Source organism: Aristolochia californica, unplaced genomic scaffold (assembly GCF_029961685.1).
Source record: "Aristolochia californica isolate CCGP_79_NKW_82.1479 unplaced genomic scaffold, dmAriCali1.0.hap1 SCAF_14, whole genome shotgun sequence".
Lineage (NCBI taxonomy): Eukaryota > Viridiplantae > Streptophyta > Magnoliopsida > Piperales > Aristolochiaceae > Aristolochia > Aristolochia californica.
The window spans coordinates 379,725-398,814 of record NW_027181815.1 but is presented as its reverse complement, the minus strand read 5'-3'; the positions used below and the strand labels follow the sequence as shown (position 1 = coordinate 398,814).

The window sequence follows — 19,090 nt, the reverse complement described above, 5'->3', positions numbered from 1 at the left end:
AATGCCTTGTTGGTGAACATGGAAGGCCATGAGGAGGAGAGCGAGAATGAGGAGGAGCCTAAGATGGGGGCACTTAGACTCCTCAATGCCATGAAGGGGCAGGCTCACGTGGAAAAACCTGCTGCCCATTCAGTCAAGGACCTCATGTACGTAAACTTGTGTCTAAATGGCAAAAACACACGTGCTATGATTGATACGGGAGCCACTCACAACTTCATCTCAGGAGAAGAAGCCAAGAGGTTGGGTCTCAAGTTGGAGAAGGATGTTAGTAGGATGAAGGCCGTCAACTCTGAGGTTAAACAAGTGATTGGAGTTGCAAGGAGCATCTCCTTGAAGGTAGGAGAATGACAAGGCACTATTAACCTAACAGTAGTGCCCATGGATGACTTCAAGGTCATTCTCGGAATGGAGTTCCTTACTTCGGCCAAGGCCATTCCTATGCCATGCTTAGATGTGTTAAGCTTTCTGGACGAGAAGGCACCTTGTATGGTCCCGGTGTTGAAGGATGGCAAGAAGATAGGAAAGATGTTATTGGCTATGCAGTTGGTCAAAGGGCCTCAAGAAGGGTGAGGTAACCTACCTGGCCACTTTGTCAGAAGAGAAAGACGAGAAGCTCATGCCGCGAGAAGTCGATAAGGTCCTTAGTGATTTAAGGACGTCATGCCGCCAGAGCTGCCCAAGAGATTACCACCAAGGAGGGAGGTCGATCACCAAATCGAGTTGGAGCCCGGTTCAAGACTTCCTGCGCTAGCCCCATATCTGATGTCGCCACCTGAGCTGGAGGAACTACGGAGGCAACTACGAGAGTTGCTGGATGCTGGATTTATACGACCGTCCAAAGCCCCTTATGGAGCCCCAGTATTGTTCCAGAAGAAGCACGATGGGACCCTTAGGATGTGCATCGACTACTGAGCACTCAACAAGGTAACCATCAAGAATAAATATCTGATTCCGCTCATAGCAGATTTGTTCGATAGGCTGGCTGAGGCACGGTACTTTAGCAAACTTGATCTACGATCGGGGTACTATCAAGTGCGGATTGCTGAAGGAGATGAGCCGAAGACTACTTGCGTCACCAGGTATGGAGCTTACAAGTTTCTAGTAATGCCCTTCGGCTTGACGAATTCCCCAGCTACGTTTTGCACTTTAATGAACAAGATCTTTCATCCATACTTGGATCGATTCGTGGTGGTCTACTTGGATGATATCGTGGTCTACAGCCAAACGTTAAAGGTACATTTAGACCACTTACGAATTGTTTTCCAAGTACTACGGGAAAACTCTCTCTATGTAAAGAGAGAGAAGTGCTATTTTGACTTGAAGAAAGTCTCATTCCTTGGGCATTGGATCGGAGATGGGCGGATCAGGATGGACAAGGCCAAAGTCCACGCTATAGCAAAGTGGGAGGTACCCACGAAGGTGACAGAGCTGCGGAGCTTCTTGGGCCTTGTTAACTACTACCAAAGGTTCATCGAGGGATACTCGCAGCGTGCTGCTCCACTCACAAATTTGTTGAAAAAGAACGTCTCATGGCTATGGACGGAGCAGTGCAAGGAGGCGTTTGAGGACCTTAAGGGCACGGTAATGGCAGAACTAATGCTCAAGTTGGCGGACCATTCCAAAACTTTTGAGGTATACACTGACGCTTCTGACTTTGCCATTGGAGGGGTATTGGAACAGGATGGGCACCCTGTTGCATATGAAAGTCAGAAGCTGAATGAGACGGAGCGAAAGTATACGGTTCAAGAGAAGGAGATGATGGCCGTGGTACATTGCCTAAGAACATGGAGGCACTACTTGCTTGGCTCTCGCTTCATTGTCAAGACGGACAATGTGGCTACAAGTTATTTTTAGACTCAGAAGAAGTTGAGTCTGAAGCAAGCGCGTTGGCAAGACTTCCTGACCGAGTTTGATATGGTGATGGAATACAAGCTTGGACGGATTAACCATGTTGCAGATGCATTAAGTCGGAAGGCTGAACTCGCCGCCTTGAGGCTCGACCACGTGGCCACAGTAAGAAAACTTATTGAGACTTTACCAGACCGTATACGAGAAGGGCTTAGCAAGGATGATGTGGCCAAAGGCATCATTCAAGTTATTGAAGATGGAAGGACAAGGAGATTTTGGCAAGAGGATGGGCTTATATACACAAAGGGGAACCGTCTTTATGTGCCAAAGTGGGGCACCCTCAGAAGAAAATTGATGAAGGAGTGCCATGACACCTTGTGGGCTGGCCACCCAGGGCAAAGAAGGACCATTGCCTTGTTGGAGACCAGATACTATTGGCCCCAGATGGCGGACGATATAGACGAGTACATGAAGACCTACCTAGTTTGCCAAGAAGACAAGATTGAACATAGAAAGCAGGGAGGGTTGCTGGAGCCATTACCTATGCCGGAACGACCGTGGGAGAGCATCTCCATGGATTTCATATCAGCGTTGCCTAAGATGGACGGGATGGGGTCTATCTTAGTCGTGGTAGATCGGTTCTCCAAGTATGCTACCTTCATTGCTGCTCCAACAGATTGCATTGCAGATGAAGCAGCCCGGATGATCTTGAAAAACGTGGTAAAGTATTGGGGAGTCCCTAAGACGATTATAAGTGACCGAGACCCTCGGTTCATTGGGAAGTTCTGGACCGAGATGTTCAAACTCTTGGGGACAAAACTTTGCTTCTCCACGAGCTTTTACCCCCAAACAGACGGGCAGACAGAGCGCACGAACGCATTGCTGGAGGAATACCTGAGGCATTTTGTGAGTGCAAATCAGAAAGATTGGGTGAAGCTTTTGGATGTGGCCCAATTTTGCTACAACTTGCAAAAGAGCGAGTCAACAGGCCACAACCCCTTTGAGTTGGCAACAGGCCAACAACCGCTCACACCATTGACAATAGGGACCAGCTATGAAGGCAAGAGTCCCGTAGCCTACCAGTTTGCCAAGAACTGGCATGAACAGGCTGACATAGCAAAGTCCTACCTGCACAAAGCCTTTAAGAGGATGAAGAAGCACGCGGATGAAAAGAGGCGACCACTTGAGTTCAAGGTGGGGGATCTCGTTATGATAAAGTTACCACCCCAACAGTTCAAGGCTTTGGGCGGTAAGCACAAGGGGTTGGTAAGGAGATATAAAGGGCCTTACCCCATCATCAAGAGAGTTGGAAAGGTTTCATACCAAGTCCAACTCCCACCATCCCTCAAGATCCATCCGGTCTTTCATGCAAGCATATTGAAGCCCTACCATGCAGATGCGGAGGATCCTTCACGAGGAGTTAGCAAATGCACACCACCACTGATGACTTCATCATTTGACAAAGAGGTGGAATACATCATCAGTGATCGCGTAAAGAGACGAAGGGGAGTCCAGGAGTACTTAGTGAAATGGCGTGAATTGCCAGAGAGTGAGGCTACATGGGAAGAAGCTGAGGCGCTATGGCAGTTCGAGGACCAAATCACAATGTACAAGGAACGCAACGAGGACGTTGCGTAATTTAGGTGGGGGAGAATGTCACGGAGCCCAAGCCCACAACATACTCATCGGGCTTGTGACTCCTTTGAGGATACATAGAGGAGGTTCTTGCCCAAGCCCTCTATGGATGGCCCAACCCATGTTCTAGAAGGAGGGATCTCTAGAAGCTCTCTGTAAGGTTCCGCACATACACCAAGTTGGGTTCGGTATATGCACTTGGGCATACACCATTGTATTATATATATAAGAGTCTAGAAAGGTCCATAACTAGATGGTAGTGGAATAATCTAGAAGGATCTAAACCATTGGATCAATGACAAATGTATACAATCTAGAACATTCATTGCTCCCCCTCAAAACTATAAATAGGGGAGAGTCCCTCATTTGTATACAACTCATTGGAGTGTAATACAATCTCTATTGAGCAAGTCCCTTGAGTCCTCTTAAGTTCTCTTATTGCTTTCATCGGGCGAGTGAGTGTAGCCCTTGCAAGTAAGAGTGAGAGTTAGGCTGACTTGTGTATTTGCAAAAAGAGTTTGCACACAAGTGCCGCACGGGTTAAGCAAAGGAGTTGCGACCCCATGATAGCCGGCTGTGGAGAAGACAAAGACAGTCTTCAAATCATCTTTTTCCTTGGTGCTGCGTGGGCCCTCCTCCAGGTTGAGCTTGGAGGAGCTATCATTGGATTTGGACGGAAGAAGCAGCAATGAAGATCCCACAATCGGTCCGTTGAGTAGACATTCAAAGAGAGATCTTGTTGGGCCCGTTGAATCTGAACTGTTAGGGGTTATATTTTTGTTTAATAATTTTTATTTTTATTTTATTATTATTATTATTATTGTTATTGTTATTATTATTATTTAGTTAAGTTAATATAACATTCAAAGAACAATATTACTAAACTTCAAATTTTGAAGAAAGAAAAATGATTTTAATAATGCTTAAATACTTGTCCCATCTATGTGTAAGAGGACATAAAAACCATCCCTGCTTCAGACATAGTGGGAATTTCATTAACAGCTTCCCACCGATCAATTACTAAACCTATCGACTAGCAAATCAATACAAACCATCCTTGCTTTACACAGTAAACGACCTTGATACAAACAGCATAAGCTTCCATTGTAAGATTTCACAAGAGCAACTACTCCCCCCAATAGAAATATTTACACACAACACACTCTGTCTAGGACTATATTCATTTTTTTCGCCTCCAACTCAGACCAATTTTAAAGTTCATATGCAGGAAACCTCGCCTCCAGGGGATCAGCCATGTCAAAGAAAAGATACGCCATGCCACCTAAACCTTCAAACAATGAATAAGGATCGTCTCCTCCATGCATTACACCCTTGGATATCAGACTCTCAGCTTTGTCGAGTAGAAAGCAGGCAAAAGCTTTGGCTCTGTACAGATACTTGACTTCACCTGTTAACCGGTATAGTGAGAGGAAAACATACGCGTTTCCACTAATGCCATGGCAGATTCCAACTCGCTTTAACAGCCCTCCATTCCAGACCACTTCACCAGCTTCTATAGCAGCTTTCTGATATCCTTCATCCTTGAACACCTGATGTATAGTTTTCGTAAGGAACAAGAAATAATTATTTCACTCATCCATGTATAGTTCTATCTTCAAGATTTTTAAAAAATTATTTTACTATTAAGTATGCAATCTGCTGGGTTGACTTTTGAAGGTTCTTTTGGATCATAAAATATGCTAAGTTTGCACTCAAAATAAATAACATCAGGATCGTACCTGAGCTGCCTTAGTAAGGGTAAGTGCAACACCAGGAGCTCCATGACACCAATGCACTAGGCGATCCTGTTCAGAGCCCTCACTAGATGGGTAGTTACCACTTGGGAAGCGACTTTGAATCATGTAGCAGAGGGTACCTTGAACACGATCCTGCTCTTCAGGCTTCAGTTTTGCGTCCATAAGCACATGCATGATTCCTGCAAGCCCATGAGCAGCACCCCAGTATCTCTTTCCATGCCATTCATACATTAATGGGCAGTTCCCATCTTTTGCTAATAGCTTACCCTCTTTAAGCATGTCTTTCACAATTGCACCCTAAATAGTCCAAGTTCACACTATAGGTTTTCAAACTGTACATACTTATATATATATATATACATATATATGTGTGTGTGTGTGTTTATAAATCTATGAACGTAAGAGAATAAACAAAGGACATCAGGTAGGCTCACCATATGTTTTGAAGTGGCTGTTTCATCCCCAATGTGTTTATTTAGGAAGGAGCACGCCCATAGGTAGCCAGCTCTCCCGTATAGCAGCTCATTTGGAACACCGTAGGGCATTTGAATCTATTTGTAGAAGAAATTTTATGAACTACCCACATAATTAACCTCAAGGAAGTAACCGTTACAATATGTTATCAGTCATTTCCAATATGTAGCCATTCTATTGCACACATGATTGACAAACTATCCACGTCTGATACTGAGGAGATCAAGACCAGCTAGTATGTTACATTATGCTGGAAGGGTTATTCATTTACAACTTTCAATCAGCTGTACAATAGAATGCTTGCGCACAAAAGTAGATAGTCCCCTTGGTTATGAAAGCAGCACAATGTGTGTGCCCTCTCGTAGGCAATAGCCCACAGAAAGTCTATTCATGTATCTCAATAAATAGAAGCAGTTATGCTGGTAAAACGTGAGGGGCAAAAAAATAAAAATAAAACAGAAAAGAAAAGAAAGAAAACGGCTAATGTAGTAATGAACCCATTTTCAAAATAAGTTTGCCCATCCACTACACTAACAGATACATCAGCCATTAGTGCATGTGACTCCGCTGTTAAGTGCTTCTTTTCTTGATGTTGTTAGACATTTCCACTATTCAGTAACCCATAATATTAAAAAAGAAAAGAAACTCTCGCTATAAAGTACAACACATCCAAACTAAATAGGATAGTTCCTGTTATCAGTTGGTGCAGTGGAAGTGATCAAATATTGGAGTCAAGAGCTTACAGATTAAAGCTACCTCTTTAAATAGCCTTAAGTAATGGTCCTGCAATTTCTGATCTCCAGAGTGCTTGGCCACCACAGCACCAAGGGCACACACTCCAGCTCGCCCACAGATAAATGTGACAAGGCTACAAGCGCAAGGACACAATCAATGAAAATCCAAATTGGTGAGTAATTTTCAGTATTTCCAGAAACAATTTATGCTCAACCCAAAAGAATAGGTATCATTGTCTCATGGGAACCACAGGTGTTTGGTAAGCGGTAGCTCCAAGATAACAAACTTCTCATACAGCCAAAATCACTACTAGATATATATAATGAGAATCAAATCTCGCCAGGGTGCACAAAGGAAACAAGTATATTCTAAAGCAATGGAAGCCGCTAAGAATGCACTTACTCCGATCCTCTCGAAGCAGATTCACAAGCACCAACAATGTCAACACACAGTTCGAGATCATTTTTGTTCTTTGTGATTTGGTACGATTTGAAGAGTAAGAAAGCGGTTCCAAGCGCACCCGTGTAAAGTGTGTAATCTTTTACACGACGACCAGTGGACTTCATGGTCTTCTTGACAATCTGAAAGAAAGAAAAAAATTGAACGACAGGAAGTTTTTCTTTCCACCAATTTCAACCACAACAAAGTTTAAGCTTTCCTGAACAAATAGCAAAGAAACTCTAACAACTTCATTAAGCCAGCTGCTGACAATCTCTAGTACGCATAAGAAGCAATAGCACCAATTTCGCACCAAAAAGTAATACTACACCTATTCCCACAATAATTACGAGAACGAACTACAAACTGTTTGAAACGATTCATCCACCGTCGGAAAAGTTGGGAAAAGTGGAAAGACAATATAGTATCTTTATCAGTACAGCATTTCAAACTCAATCAGTCGAAGAATTGGTAACTTTATGAAGAGAAGGAAGATAATCATAGGCAGCTAACGAGGAAAAATAGAAATCCCAAGAAGAAGAGGATGAAATAACGGTTTCTTACCGTTTCTTTAAGATTTAAAGCCGCTCTGAGGAACCTCTCCTTCGTTTTAATGTAAGGCATAGCCAGGAGCTTGAGAATGGAATCGCCTGGTACGGCTTCCTCAGTTTCGGCAACGAACTCCGGCATGTCGTTCCGAAAGTACCTACTCTCGGCCATTTCTCTCTACAATGGAAGCGAAGACCGACTGGAGGAGGTGCGCGAGAGAAATCTCTCTGGCTGCAGCCTACGGGAAAGTGCTTCAGCTTAATCACCAGAGTGACCATGTTCCACCCTTCACTTCTCAACACCTGTCCATAGCGTTTGGATGCTCCCTCTGGGTGGCATCGAATCCAACCAAACTAGAACCTGAACTAGATCACTGGGTTCGACCTCAATATATATATTAAAAATTATTAAAATAAATAAAAAATATTGTGCCGAACTTAAATATCTTTGAAATAGAAAATACTAATGTACGATTTTCTAATGTTTGTACCATATAAAAATAACTAATAAATAATCATAAAATTATTGAAATAAATAAATAATAAAATAAAACTTTCAACAAAGACAGTAATTAAGAAGTATAATTTTTATATTTTTACATAAATTTCTATTAAAGCAATACGGAGCTCGTTTTATTATCCAACCCAAAAACGATACAAACAATAAAAACTTTTTAGTTAGTTAAATAATTATAATTTATTAATTCCAGTCTAATAAGCAGTCAAGTCAATGTAAGCCAATGACTTGCAGTTAAGAAACAAACGAGGCTTAAAACAGAATCTCAGCTGTTACGATACTGGGATGAGAACAGAAAAACAATCACGATTCTTTATTACTAGACACTAATATACAAACATGAACCCATCTGCTGTGAGATACAACAGAGTACATTGCAAAACTGAAATGGGAGATACTCAACAACATACAGTGAAAAAATTGAAGAATTAACAAAAAAAATGGCAGTCAGGGGGCACTGCAGCCCACTGGTCTGGTCATTCTCCGGTAATGACAATGAATTAGACCATAAGATAGAAGGTTGAGAGCAAGGGCACAAGAGAGGAGGAAGAATGTACAGAATCTGTTCTGAGTGTTTAAAGTCCTCTGCATGATACGATTACTTTCGTTACAGCAGCATGTGTTTCAGGTGATATCATGTTCAAGGTCAAATGAAACGCCTGAAAATGCCAATATTTCATGTCAGCAAGGCATGAACCAGATCATCAGTTATATGGCTTTTTTTTTCTTAAAATGGGTCCTAATAGGTTTATCATGAGGATGCTGGAATCACCTCAACAAATGTTTTTTTCCTTCACTGGCATGAACCAGAGTGTATAGAAGCAAAACAAATACCATTTAGGGAAAAAGTAACATGGAACAGTAATATGATACAAAAAGGTTACAATGCTTACCACAAATCTCTCCAATACAGGTACAAGAACTTCCAAATTGTGATCAGGGAGATAGTTGGCAAGGGCATCCCTGACTTTTGTGCTGTTGAAACAAAACAAAGCCAACATAACTACAGAAGAATTGGAAAAGAGAGCCACATCGCAGAAATCTGAAGGTACTCAAAGATACCTTTCTGTTGATAGGAATGCAAGAAGCAGGGCTGCATAAGCCTCAATAATCATCTTTTCAGCCTCCCTTTCCCCTTGCAATAGAGCAGCTTCATCATTCTGTAAAGAAAGATTTGAAGCAATTAAAATTTCAGTCAAGTAAGCCTTTCGAGAAATCTCCTCATCAATAACAGGCTACACTCCCTCCTGCTATTTGCAGGTGCCTATTTAGCCTGCTACGACTGAATGTGGTACTGAAATAGTAGTAGGATTACACATTAATGCCCAAGAGTCTAAAGGAACTTAAATAATGCCTAAACAATGTAATTACACCAGTGATACATGAAAAGTGTGACTGCAGTTTTAAATGACAGTTGTTGAACCCGCCATGCTTTAGCAAGCAGAATGTTCAGCGGTGAAGTAGCAAAAACAAGGAATACAAGGATAGTGTAAATGAGAACATGAAATAATGTGTACAAAAACTAGAAGGCACAAATAACAAGGAGTAAAACTAATAGATTGCGACAGTAAGAGCAAGTTATTGGAAATAGCATTTACACGTTCTATGAAAACCTTATGAAGCCTCCATGAGAAGGGCTTTGCCAGTGTTGACCATGAAGTAGTGGAAGAAGCCTGAAACTGACAGGGATAGAGGTGGTAAAGGAAGATTTGAAGAATGACACCTATTTGTGGAGGAAGAATTTGATAAAAAATAATGAAAAGGAGGCTACATGTACTCAACCCTAATACAGTAACAATGGGCTACCTTAATTTTTGTTTCCTCAAATTGGCAAGTATCGTTAAAGCCCAAAGACAAATAGAACACTAACTACAGAGGGGGACCTTGACAATATAATGACATAATTCGAACATTTCAATTCAAGGTTCTCACAAGAAGAACCTCTTCGCTGAATAAAATCAAAATTCTACAGATCAAACAGGTACCTCTAAATGATAAGTGTAAAAGAATTACCTTCAGAGATCTAAAGAAAATTCAACTATGCAGTACCTTCGCCACAGGAGTTGACCTTAGCATCAGAAACATGACATGACTGACCATTCACCCCATTACTGATACTAGTGGACTTCTCGTCACTAGACATGCAGCAAGAACTCTGAAGCAAAGATCAACCTATAAGGCAATGGCAGAATCATGATCAGTTCACTGAAAAGCATGATAAGATAAGACTTACTTTTCTAGATGGTTCAGCCAAATAAGAATGAACCTAATCAGACAATGCAACAAAAAAATAAAAAATAAAAGCTTTTTCTACTGACCAGATAGGATTTTGGTGGTGCTTATTATGAGTCCAACAAAAGACATTGCTGACCCTTCAGAGCGTAATTTAGCTCTCATCTCTAGCAAATGGTTCTACATGAAAAAGAAACACAGCTCAGAAAGTCATCTCTGAATGCATAAGATGCTTCAATTTTCAACCATTAGAACAGCAATCTCCATGACCATCTCTGAATGCACAAGATACTTCAATTTTCAACCATTAGAACAGCAATCTCCATAACTATCTTATACCTGATTATCCTTGCTTAGAAAGGTGGCATTTTCCATAATCTTCAGACACTTTAAAAGTAGCACAACACTCTGACAAGCTGCATCATCTTTTAAATCCCGAGAGGAAGGTGATTCGTGATTTAACTGAACCAGCAGAAAAACGTTTACGACTTATCAAAATTAACAACTCCACAAGAAATGACATCAATTTAAGCTAGTTAAAAAAAGATATTATTTAAAACCAAAAAATGAAAATCACAAGTATCAGAGAAGGACAAGAAAAAACATATGTTTCTTCCATATGCATATCTGTTCTGAAGTGATGCATGCATGTGATACAGAATCAATCTGGGTTGATCATGCCCTGGACAAGGAGCTAACTCAGCCAAATAATATCAGAAATCATCAATCAAAAAGAGGGCTGGAAATAGTTCTTAAATAAATTTATGCCCTCTCTCGAGTTAATTATTTTCCCATCATAAAAGTAGAAAAGCTGGAAGCATAAAGCATACAGGAACCACAGAAGCATCCCAACAAATAACTTGATGCACTGGTAAAGTGCACAGTGGCTGTTGCAAGCCTTGATCTACAGCAGTAATTTCATTCTTGTTAGTGTTTATTGAAATAGCAATAGATTACTTTCCTCACTAAGTTACCTCTTTTAAAATGGAGATACTAAAACCATCGTGATCAAAATAAACAAATAATAGATAACCCATTTTGAATGGTGTAAGGACAACAAAAAAGATAACCCATTTTTTAATTCCGAAAAAGTACAGGCAAATAGCAGGTCACATCAAATGTATCATGGAAGGAAACAAAGAGTTGTAAACTGGTAGAAGTTCATCTGAAAAAGGTTAAAAAAAATTCAATGCATGTTTGTCACTGGATGTTTTATAAGCCAATAACAAAAAAAAAAATCAAAAAAATAAAAACAAAAAATAAAATAGGAATATAGGCTGGTGGTATTTTAGTCTATGTCTAGTAAGTTTAACATATTACTTATATGCTGAAGCATATTACTCTAACTGTACTTTGTTAAACCAAGTGAACAAGTTTTCCTTTGAAAGAAAGCCTAATATAAAAGTGATTAAGAGGAAGTTGTTAAGTGCTGAAATTTCTCAATCCCTATTCTCTTTTCATGAACTCTCCCTTCTCGAAGATTTTCCTCTCTCTTCTTCTCTGTGACTTGTCCTTCTTCCTCGTCAACTCCTCCCTACAAAGAGAGAGCTACAGTGGAGCTCCGCCTTTCCGAGAGGCTTCCATTAAAGAGATGTAATTGCAGCCGCGCTAGTCCAGAATAGTAGAACTATTATTTTAGTAGATGTTAACATCTGAGTGGACATTTTTGTTTTCCCACCGATAGGCCTTGTTCGTTCAACGCCCAATGGCGGAGGTGTTACCACTCGAAACGGAACCTTAATGGGTCTCTAAATTTCGAGTTAGACTCGGACAAATTCGGATAAGACTCACCAATTGACTCAACTAAGGCAATCCCGACTTGCTAGGTTAGAATGCAATGCTTCATAATATGTCGTATTTGAAAATTACCTTTTCTTTTTGAATTTTTGGCATGTAAATGTTAATTTAAAACTAAGATAATTAAAATATTAGTTATATATTATAAAGTAAATAAGTAAATAATCTTTCTTTGAATTAGGGGGCAAATATGTAAATAGATGTAATAGTATGAGATTGGTGGGATCTCTTCCTAGTAAAATCACAACTCTTGAATTACTTTTCATATTTTTATAACGCGGCAGAAATTACTCCAATAATAAGGGTAAGCGCGAAACCATTCCGCGAAGCCTGCAAATTTCTCTAAACCCATAAACCTCTGCCAACAAAATGGAAATGCTCATCCTGCTCTCCCTCGGCGACCCTTTCCACCTCCGGCCTGTTCCCTCCTTGTTTGCCTCCTTTTCTGTAACTTTTCAGTACTCCGCGCCACATTTTTTATCCTGCGAGCTACTCCCAAGGTGAGGATTACGGCTGACGTAGAGTCTCGTGATGCGAACTCAGAGGTCCAAGAAGATACTGAGGAGGAAGAGGGAGACGATTATTCTGGCTCAAGAGCATATAGAAGGAGAGTGGACGAGAAAAATCATGACAAGGACCCGGAATTTGCCGAAATTCTGGTTGCTGTTTAGAAGAACCGGAGAAAGCAAAGGAGCGAGTAAGCTGTTGGAATTTGTGTTTGTATCGACCAGGCCAGTCCTTGTATAAGATCCGTGGGGTTGCTTTCCTAACAGGTTCGAGCCTTTTAGCCCATTGGTTTCAACATGGTATCAGAGCAGGTTGGTCCCGAGTTCGAGTCCCGCTCCCACCGAATTTTGTCCCAGGTATTTCTGGTGAATTTGTCCTGGGTTTATCCAGGAGTTTGTCCCGGGTTTTTCCGGTGAATTTGTTCACGGGTTTTCCTGTGCGGGGGAGTGTTGGAATTTGTGTTTGTATCGACCGGGCCATCTTTGTATAAAGATCCATGGGGTTGCTTTCCTAACAGGTTCGAGCCTTTTAGCCCAACGGTTTCAACATGGTATTAGAGCAGGTTGGTCCTGAGTTCGAGTCCCACTCCCACCGAATTTTATCCCAGGTATTTCTGGTGAATTTGTCCTGGGTTTTTCCAGGAGTTTGTCCCGGGTTTTTCCGGTGAATTTGTCCACGGGTTTTCCCCGTGCGGGGGAGTGTTGGAATTTGTGTTTATATCGACCGGGCCAGCCCTTGTATAAGATCCGTGGGGTTGCTTTACTAAAAGGTTCGAGCCTTTTAGCCCAATGGTTTCAACATGGTATCAGAGCAGGTTGGTCCCGAGTTCGAGTCCCGTTCCCACCGAACCTTTTAGCCCAATGGTTTCAACATAAGCTTTTCTTATCTTTAGTTTGAGTTTTATTCCTTCTTTCCGAGTAATGGGTTCCTTTCTTTTGATGGAAATTCGAAGGTGGAAGAGAGAATCAGGACGAAAGGGGACGAGATTTTGCATACCCAAACTGGCTCCGCAACGCCAGTCAAATTATATTCCTCAACTGAGAAGAAGAAGAGTGTTAGAACCTCGAATGGCAAAGAGCCGTTGAGCTCTGTCGTCGGGAGACACAGTTGGGAAGACGAAGACGAGAGGCAAAAATAAATTTATCATTCCGTTTATTTACAGGATACAGATGGGTTTTTAAAGAGTAAGGGGCAAAATAGTAAAAATGCAATTATTACATAAAATGAATTAATAAAATAAATAAACACATTCTAATACTCCCCTTCAAGGTGGCTTATAAATATCCTTGACAGCCATCTTGGATAATAAAGAAAAAAGGTGAGTAAAGGGAAGAGGTTTAATGAACATGTCAGCTAACTGGTATGGAGAACGAATGGGAAGTAACTTGAGGACGCCCGAACTAACACGTTCACGAACAAAATGGCAATCGATCTCAATGTGTTTGGTACGCTCATGAAATGTAGGGTTAGAAGTAATATGTATCGCATCTTGATTGTCACAGTATAGTAACGCAGGAGAGTCGACTTTGACGTGAAAATCTTGAAGCAGTTGCTGTAACCAAATAAGTTCACTGGCAGTTGAAGAAAGTGCTCTATATTCAGCTTCGGCGGAGGAGCGAGAGACGGTGGTTTGCTTTTTGGCCTTCCAGGAGACCAAAGAATCACCAATGAAGATGCAAAAGCCGGTAGTAGAGCGGCAAGAATCAAGGCATGATCTCCAATCAGCATCAGAGTAGGCGCGTACCTGCAAAGAAGAAGTAGAAGAAAACAACAAACCTTGACCAGGACTGGTCTTGAGATAACGAAGTAGGTGCCTGGAGATGAGGAAGGCGGGGTTGGGCCACAAATTGAGTGAGCTTGTGAACGGCAAAGGTAATGTCGGGACGAGATAAAGTGAGGTAAAGTAGTTTCCCAACAAACCGCCATTAGTGGGTTATATCAGGAAGCAGGTCACCGTCAGTGGCAGTTAAATTAAGCTTGGGATCCATGGGAACACGAGTAGGTTTACAAGCTAGGTAACCTGAGTCTTCAAGTAATTGTAAGGTGTAATGACGTTGAGAAAACACAATACCAGTCTTGGAGTGAGCAATTTCAAGACCAAGGAAGTGCTTAAGACAACCAAGATCCTTGAGCTTGAACTGAGTATGCAGAAAATGTTTGAGCTCATTAATAACACTAGAGGAAGGACCAGTGAGGATGATATCATCCACATAAACCAATAGTGCAACAAAGGAGGAACCATGACCTTTGGTGAAGAGAGAGTAATCAGATTTCGATTGGAGAAAGCCAAAATTGATTAAAACATGAGAAAATTTGGAATACCATTGCCGCGAAGCTTGTTTGAGGCCTTAAAGGGACTTGTGAAGCTTGCAAACGAGTTTGGTGGAAGAGGGAGAGGACTCCCCCTGTCGAAGGTACCCAAGAGGAAGATCCATATAGATTTCTTCAAAAAGATCACCATGTAGAAAGGCGTTGTTGACATCAAGCTGAGCGAGATGCCAACCGTGAGAAGCAGCAAGGGCAAGAAGAACCTTCACAGTGACTAATTTGGCTACTGGAGAGAAAGTGTCAACAAAGTCCAAACCCTCTTGTTGGGTATAACTTTTAGCTACCAAACGAGCCTTATATCGCTCAATAGAGCCATCAGAATTAAGTTTGATTTTATAGACCCATTTGCAGCCAATGGTATGTTTATCAGGAGGTAGAGGAGTGACGGTCCAGGTATTGTTAGCTTCCAGGGCGGCCAACTCATCACGCATAGCCAACCTCCAGTCAAGACATTTCACGGCTTGGTGATAGTACTGAGGTTCAACTTGAGAAGATAGGTTGAGTACAAAATTTCTGTGCGAATCAGAAAGGGCATGATAAGAAATGGAATTAGAGAGTGGATAAGTCGTACGGGAGGAAGCAGAGGATGAAGAGCCTGTAATTAAATTACAGTGATAATCCTGCAGGTAATGAGGTGGATGAGACGCCCTAGTAGATGTTCGAAGAGGAGCAACAGCGGAAGAGGAAGGAACAAGTGTAGGAAGATTAGGAGGGGATGGATCATCAATTGAAACACCAGGAATAACTGGAGAATCATGAAGGGGGGAAGAATCAAGGTCAGGAAAAGGCGGAGCGTGGAGGGAGGAATGAGGCAGAACAAAATCAGGGAAGGGGTCAGTAAGTTGAGTTGAACTGGTAATAGTATGAAAAGGGAAAACCTCTTCATGGAACACGGCATCTCTGGAAAGAAAAACTTGGTGAGTCTCAACATCATAGAATTTATACCCTTTGACACCAGCTGGATAACCAAGAAAAACACAAACCCGAGCACGTGGGTGGAACTTGGGGCGATGAGCAGCTAAGGTGGAAACAAAAGCTAAACAGCCAAAAACACGAAAGAGGGAATAATCAGGAGAGCGGTTGTAGAGCAAATGAAAGGGTGTGTTATGTTGTAAGAGGAGAGAAGGAGTTCTATTAATTAAGAAAGCCGCAGTAAGAATACACTCGGTCCAAAAAGAGACAGAAATGCGTGATTGAAAAAATAAAGACTGAGCAAACATCAAAAGGTGTTGATGTTTTCTTTCAGCAATCGAGTTTTTTTAAGGCCGTTCAACACATGAAAACTGGTGCAAAACGTCGTGAGCGTGAAAAAAATCAACAAAGGATAATTCAGGGGCATTATCAGAGCAAAAAATTTTGATTTTGGCATTAAACTGCGTAGAAACCATGGTAAAAAAATGCGGTATCACAGAAATAGCATCAGATTTAGTCTTCAGTAGATAAATCCAAGTAAATCGAGTACAATCATCAACAAGAGTTAAGAAAAAACGATGGCCAGTATAAGAGATAGTTTGATATGGTCCCCAAATATCACAGTGCACAAGATCAAAAGGAAATTTGGATAAATGATTATGAGATTCAAAAGATAGTCTACGTTGTTTAGCAAGAGGGCAAATATAACAAGGATCTGCTTTGTGTAATCTAGTTACATCACAGTGCAACTGATCCTTCAAAAAATCAAGTCGCTTGAAAGAAATGTGTCCTAGCCTATTATGCCAAACATGGGCAGAAACATTGCTAACAAAAACATGAGAAGCAGAGGGCAAATGTTGAGCACGGAGGACATAGAGATCTTGAACTTTGTCACCCTTGCCAATCGTCCGCTGGGTGGAGAGATCCTAGATAACAAAACAATCAGGAAAGAAACTTACTGTAAGTCCAGAAGCAGTAACTAAAGCACTAACAGAGATTAAGTTGAATTGGAATTGAGGAACAAATAGTACGTCTTTAAGTATAAGGTGAGAATGTAATTTAATATCACCAGCAAAGCGGACCAAAAGATGAGAATTATCTGGCAAGGTAACGGTAGTATGAGGAATAACATGCAAGGAGATAAAAATATGAGCTTGAGAGCAAATATGTCGAGTAACTCCGGAGTCGACAATCCATTTAAGGATATGAAAAACAAGTACCTGCCAAGCAACTGGATGTAGAAGAGTCTGGAGCAGTGGTGACCGTTGCTGAGCTACTCAGTTGGGTAGAAAGCATGGATATGAGCTGCTGACATTGAGTGGGGTCCAGATTCTGAATAAAACCCCCGACAGAAGAAGAACCAGGGCGAGCATCCACAAAGGAAACTTGATGAACAGCAGCAGGAGAATTTGGCTTGGTGTTGAATGTAGATCCAGACGGATAACCATGGAGCTTGAAGCAACGAGAGATGGTATGACCAGTAATCTTGCAGTGGGTACAGTAATACTTGTCCTTGTTTGGATTCCGAGGAGCACGGGAATTCTGAGTCCGGGAAGTGTGGTGGTAAGGCGGAGGGCGTGGAGCATTGTAACCTCTGTCAGGGTGGTTCCCAGATTTACTAACTTCTATCTTGTCAGATTTAACTGCAAACGCCATTGTGTTAGTGGGAGCATTCGAACCCGAGGCATGAGTAGTTCGTCGTTGTTGTTCCTCTTGGACAACCAGAGAAAAAACACGGTTAAGAGGGGGCATCGGATCCATGAGGAGCAACTAACCACGAACATGGGAGAAAGAGTCGTCAAAGCCCATTAAGAAGGACATGATATACTCCATATGGTGGTGATCATTAAGATTCGTAACGCCACCGCATGAGCATTTCCCACAAAAACAATGAGGATGGTAGTTGCGCAGTTCTTCCCAAATGGTTTTCAATTTGGTAAAATAAGTACTAACTGAATCCTTGTCTTGACGCAAGTTCATCAATTCCCGTTTAAGCTGAAAAATACAAGGGCCGTTCCGCTGTTGAAAACGATCCCGAAGATCGAGCCAAATTTCCCGGGCAGATGCAGCAAAGATAACACTCGCAGAAAGTTCCTTGGAGACGGAATTTAAGATCCAAGAGATAACCATATTGTTGTTACGGGTCCAGGAGTTTAGCAGAATAAGATCAGCACTGGGAGGTTCAAGAATGGAGCCATCGACAAAACCAACTTTGTTCTTTACGGATAGGGCGATTAACATTGCACGGCTCCAACTGGTGTAATTTTCGCCGGTAAGAAGCTGGGAGACAAGGACTTGCCCGAGGCTGTCTGAGTGGTGGATTCGATGATTCGTCAAAAAACTGAACGAGCCGAACTGGTACGTAAACCAGAATCTGAAGATGAATATGTCTCCATGGAGCACTGACCACCAATGCAGCTCCAAATTTTTTATTTTTTTTTATTATTTTTTTTTTAATCAGATCTTCCACCAAAGCACTTCAAAATAAATCAAACCCGTTTCTGACTTCAGAATCCACCAGCGAGCTCGAAAAAAATTCGAGCAAGAATAATCCACAGAAAATACCCAAACTGCCCTCGAGAGAAACAAGAGTCCTCAGCTCTCGGCCAACCAGGGAAGGCCAGAAGAAAAACAACTCTCGACGACCCTCTCGGCGCCGGAAACGATGTCTCCTCAACGAATCCAGGAAGACGCCCAAAAATCAGAAACGAACGCAGCCAGAGAAAAACAACCTCTCGGCGACGGAATACAGAGAAAAATTAAATGGGAACGGGAACTAACCTCTTTGCCGGGAATAACCACCGGAAACAAGACGCCGGAAATACCAGATGAGCCTCCCAATAGCTTGAATCGCAGATTCAAGTCCGAACAAAGGGCGGAAACCCCTTTGTCGGAAATAATGGCGAAACCGCCGGAAAACAGTACCCGAAAAGGGAAAGGGAGGGCCGTCGTCGGAAGGGGAATCAGAAATGGCGGATCGTCCGCTCTGATACCATGTTACTAACTTAAAAATGGCGGATCGTCCGCTTTGATACCATGTCAGAAATGGCGGATCGTTGAGCTCTGTCGTCGGGAGACACAGTTGGGAAGACGAAGACGAGAGGCAAAAATAAATTTATCATTCCGTTTATTTACAGGATACAAATGGGTTTTTAAAGAGTAAGGGGCAAAATAGTAAAAATACAATTATTACATAAAATGAATTAATAAAATAAATAAACACATTCTAATAAAGAGTGTGCAGATTCCCAGTATCAAACTTCAGGAAACTAATTAATATCCTTTTCGTAAACGGTTACTGCTCCTTTCGAGTTACTCGTAGATTCAATTGGCTTGTGCCAGATTTGATTTCTCAAACTCCT

General features: G+C 41.7%; 2 protein-coding genes across 2 annotated transcripts; both read right to left on the bottom strand.

The window, feature by feature from the left end:
- Positions 1 to 4,374: 4,374 nt before the first annotated feature.
- Positions 4,375 to 7,728, bottom strand: LOC137950046 (lanC-like protein GCR2). The gene is made up of 6 exons (XM_068796397.1): positions 7,452 to 7,728; positions 6,852 to 7,030; positions 6,471 to 6,582; positions 5,675 to 5,791; positions 5,223 to 5,537; positions 4,375 to 5,033 (listed from the first exon to the last, which is right to left on the bottom strand). Exons 1-6 carry the CDS (start codon positions 7,605 to 7,607, stop codon positions 4,695 to 4,697), a joined length of 1,218 nt encoding a protein of 405 aa, XP_068652498.1. The 5' UTR covers positions 7,608 to 7,728; the 3' UTR covers positions 4,375 to 4,694.
- Positions 7,729 to 17,498: 9,770 nt separating this feature from the next.
- On the bottom strand, positions 17,499 to 17,969 carry LOC137950124 (uncharacterized). The gene has a single exon (XM_068796504.1). The coding sequence runs from the start codon at positions 17,967 to 17,969 to the stop codon at positions 17,499 to 17,501; it is 471 nt and encodes a 156-aa protein (XP_068652605.1).
- Between the last annotated feature and the right edge of the window lie 1,121 nt (positions 17,970 to 19,090).